The sequence below is a fragment of the Pteropus vampyrus genome, unplaced genomic scaffold (assembly GCF_000151845.1).
Source record: "Pteropus vampyrus isolate Shadow unplaced genomic scaffold, Pvam_2.0 Scaffold125, whole genome shotgun sequence".
In the NCBI taxonomy this organism is placed as follows: domain Eukaryota; kingdom Metazoa; phylum Chordata; class Mammalia; order Chiroptera; family Pteropodidae; genus Pteropus; species Pteropus vampyrus.
The window spans coordinates 4,812,912-4,817,106 of record NW_011888906.1 but is presented as its reverse complement, the minus strand read 5'-3'; the positions used below and the strand labels follow the sequence as shown (position 1 = coordinate 4,817,106).

General features: G+C 50.2%; 1 protein-coding gene across 1 annotated transcript in view; it reads left to right on the top strand.

Annotated features, from left to right (window-relative positions):
• Positions 1–2,751, top strand: part of PTPRT (protein tyrosine phosphatase, receptor type T) — a 124,365-nt gene extending 121,614 nt beyond the window's left edge. Inside the window, exons 14-15 of the mRNA XM_011366637.1 lie at positions 1,711–1,943; positions 2,698–2,751. Coding sequence (XP_011364939.1) covers positions 1,711–1,943; positions 2,698–2,751 — 287 coding nt within the window. The remainder of the gene's footprint in view (positions 1–1,710; positions 1,944–2,697) is intronic.
• The last annotated feature ends 1,444 nt before the right edge of the window (positions 2,752–4,195 follow it).

Here is a 4,195-nt window from a genome sequence, read left to right as displayed (position 1 = left end):
GAACATCTGATTCACAGTCATTCGGTCTGCTTCTTAGAATGTTAAAATGATTTGGGAAGACGTGACGGAGAGGGCCTCCCTCTTTTAAAATGTTGTGTTAAAGGAAGATTGAAACACGGTCTTGCTTTTTTGCCAGGTAAAGATTTGTGGAGCCAGTAGAGGCATTAATAACACCTTCCTAAATTCAAAATTGAGTTCCGCTTTTCCAAAACCAGCTTATCATTCCCACTCTTTCAAATAGTGCACGCACATGTCAGAAAAATTAGAGAGCTTAGAGGGAGGTTACGCGCGCGCGCGCACACGCACGCACACACACACACACACACACACACACACACACACACAGTTTAAGGGCCACCACCTATAGCAATCCTCCCTTTCCAAAGGATGCAAAGCACAGACTGGAGTCCAAGAAGATGCTGTGAATTGTTACATGTCACGTTTGTGACGTCAGCCAAGCCAAGCTGGCTCTGCCACATTCCACAAACTGGCGACTGGTTCCCTGCCAGCTACCCCCTGCTCCCTCCAGTTCCCTCCCACACACTCAAGGAGCCCCAGCTGTAGCACAGAACCACACCCATCCCAGTGGGGTCTCACTCCACTGAGCCCTGAAATGCCTGTGTCCACTCACCTCTTCTTCTTGGACTCTCCTGTTCTTGCTCCAGAAAATACTGAACACTTCTTCCTGAGGGTCCCTTCCTACTCTTTCCCATGTGCCTGGTTTTCAGCCTGTTCCTTTGCAGGAATACTTTTTTATCTGAGTCTCCCCTAGGCAAGATGACCAGGAGTTTGAACTAAAGAAAGTACAGGGGTGTCCTTCTATCAGCAGGGACTATGGCATTTGTGGGGGGGCAGAGACACCACAGATGTAGGCGCTGGCCAGTGAATGGAGAGCAACTGTCTGTACCTGAAACATCTGGTCATTGGATGTCCTGTAGACATAACATCTGAGAGACGGACTGAGTGCCTTAGTTTCCATCCAGATGTTCTTTAGACCCAGACCATTACATGAAATCATTAGTTGCTCTTGGCAACACGCCCAGGAGTTCCAAATCAGGCAGATTCCTAAAGGGACTTCCCGTAAAGCGTTGAAGGGTATTACCATGAAAAGCGACTTATGGAGCATCAGAAAGAAGGAGTGACAAAGAGATGACCCTACCAAGAGTCCTCTGCCTCTACTCTCCAGATCCGTAGGGTCTTGTTTAAAGCAGAGTGTACAAATAGAGATTTACTGCTTCAGGATATAGCATCTCAGACCCACCCCGGCCTCCGCCCACAAGGCCTAGGCTGGCTGACCCAAGGCTAAAAGAGAAGTCTCTGGTACTGCTGTCCTTTGTGGATGCGAAGGACTGGGAGGGAAATCACATGCAACCTCCACTGGTGTCATTGGATGTGTAGGAGGACCCAGAGCAAAAGCTTTTGGACAAGGATGCAGGCGCCACGTGAACAGAGACACCATGTGGCCTGGAAGGTTGGCTCAGCGGCCAGGTGATGATAACATGCTCCTAGAACCAAAGAAACATCAAGCTAAATAAACTCTCAAAGCTCATCTAATCCAACCCCCCTATTATGTAAATGGAAACTTGGGGCTCAGACGCAGAAAGTGACTTACCCATGGTCAAAAGCAGGTTCATGGCACGCATGGAATTCAGACTATAGCTCATGACTCAGGCTAAGGCTTTTGCCATTGCCTTACCTTGCGTTTGCCAGGGCACCCGCTCCTCATCACTGCTGATGTGGCTTTAGGATCAGCAGGTACCTGGGGTGTACCCCGGAATCTGGCTTACCTCTTCAACTCTGTGTTTAGAAATGGGGGAGGCCGCAGTGGAACCTTCTGTGCCATCTGCAGTGTGTGTGAGATGATCCAGCAGCAAAATATCATTGACGTGTTCCACATCGTGAAAACGCTCCGTAACAACAAGTCCAACATGGTGGAGACCCTGGTGAGTGTCCCAAGAATTATTCTCCGATAGCCAGCAGGTGACTCTAATTCCCTTGGCCTGAAAAAAGAAACAGCATCAAATAGTAAAAACGCTCAACATCTGGGTGCTTACCGGGCACCTGCAGTCCACACCCTTTGCCCACTCTGCTACCTGCTCTGCTTCCCTCCCTCCCAGCCTCTCACTTCTCTTTCCTACAGAGCTGTCCAAATATTAATCCTGGTACACCCCACTCTGTTTTACTTTCTGCCCATTCTTTAGGAACGTACCACCAATTCAGGCTTAGAGGAAGGGATTCTGGATTAGTAGAGTGTGAACTACATTTTCAATTCGGTCCAATCCTATTCTAATTGCCTTTTACAGTATAAAGTATTGGCATAGGACACTGTGGCGAAAGGGAAGGAAAGAGACTGGGCAGACAAAGCCCCAGCCGATAAGACCTGATGCGGTGATGGAGATGGACCATACGCCAGGAACTTTAACACGAGTCTTTAAACCTACTCTAAGTGTGGTCCTACTCAACATCTGGTCCACAGACCAGCAGCACTGGTATCGCGTGGGAGCTTGGTGGAAATGCAGAACCCTGGGCCCCCCTCCAGATCTCTTGAATCAGAATCTGCGTGGATAACTTTGAGTTAACTGTTCACATCATGTAGACAGCTTTCTCCTAAGTCTGTATCTCTAAACTAAACGCGTTTTCCCGTTCCTTTTTATTTCTCCCTTGTCCCCCCTTCTCCCTCTCTGCCTCTCCTCTCAGGAACAGTATAAATTTGTATACGAGGTGGCGCTGGAATATTTAAGCTCCTTTTAGCCCGATGGGACAGGAAACCTGCCGGAGTCCAGAGGCGGCTGCAGCCAGGCCCCCTTTTCTGTGGATGGCAGGGACTGGGCTCAGGGGCTACGAGGCGGCACCCTGCCCAACTCCAAGGAGAATCCTGGTGGTCCTGTGGTCGCGGTGGGCTCTGCACCTTCTGAGGGTCTCCTATAGTTGTGGGGGATGTGGCTCTGAAAGGCCCAGGCTTCCCTTCCACACCCAACCAGCCACAGCCATGGGCCACGTACCCATAACAAGGCCCTGGATTTCTCGGTTCCCTGACCTCTTACTTTGGCTCCTTCCAAGTGCGTGAACCTCATGGCAAGCCGACTGTGTGGGTGCTGGGAGCGCAGGCTCGGCAGCACCTCCCAGTGGGAGGGGGGATGTATCTATCTGCTCCTCCTCCACGCCATCATGGAGATGACTGGGTTCTTGGGGTCCCTGCTCTGCTACCCGCTGCAGTCTCCTTCAGTGACTTCTGGCACCAGACACCTGGATCATGTGACCTGAGGATGCTCCCTGAGACCACAACAGAGGCCCCCGTCCTGCCACCTAACCTGCATGGAGCTTGGCCCACCACCATTCTGTACCCCTTCCCCAGCCTGGGCCTTGACCTTCTGTCATTCACTGGCCAGCCTGCTGTGCCTACAGCAATCTTCGATAAAGGTTTTCTTTGCTTTTTTGTGGTCAGTGGGAGGGGGTGGAACTGTAGGGAACCTGGCTGCTCCCCTTTGTCTTTGTGAAAGGGGGCCACCACCATGAGACAGGGCTCTTGCTGACCTTGTGTCCTTTGGGTGGCAGGATAAGATTTAATTATTTTCCAAAGTGTATATTAAAAGAAACTTTCTTGGTGGGGAGGGTGTAAAAATCTTAGTTTCTTATGTCAAAAAAAAAAAAAAAAAAGCAAGGAATGAAGTTTGGATATGTGGCTATAAGAAAAATCTCTCTGGCCTATCATCTTTCCTGGGAATGTCTTTAAAAGGTCCCACCCTGGGACAGCACATCGAGCAAGGGAGAGATGGGCTCGTCTGAGGACAGTCCCTTTGGTTTCTGGGACACATAGCGCACCAGCATTGAGTGTAATCTTGGATCTCCAAATTCAAACTCCTAGAGAAACCTCGCTGTCGTCTTGAAAAAGGCTATTGTGGACCCGGTTATGCTTTGGTTTAAAATAGGCCAGGAGGCCCATGGCTGGGAAAATAGGCTCTTGCCCAAAGTATAGTTGAGTCGATGGCAGGGGACCAACACTTGCTAGGCATCTACTGTATGCCAGGCGCGGCGCAGGCCGTGTGCCATCTTACGCGCTCCTAGAACCCCCACGGGAGATCTGTGAACCTTTCGTCATCTCCATGTTACGACTGAGGAAACCGAGGCATCGCCCTCAGTGATGAAATTCTGGGCCCCAGAGGGGTAGATAATGGCAATGAGACTTATTTTCCTT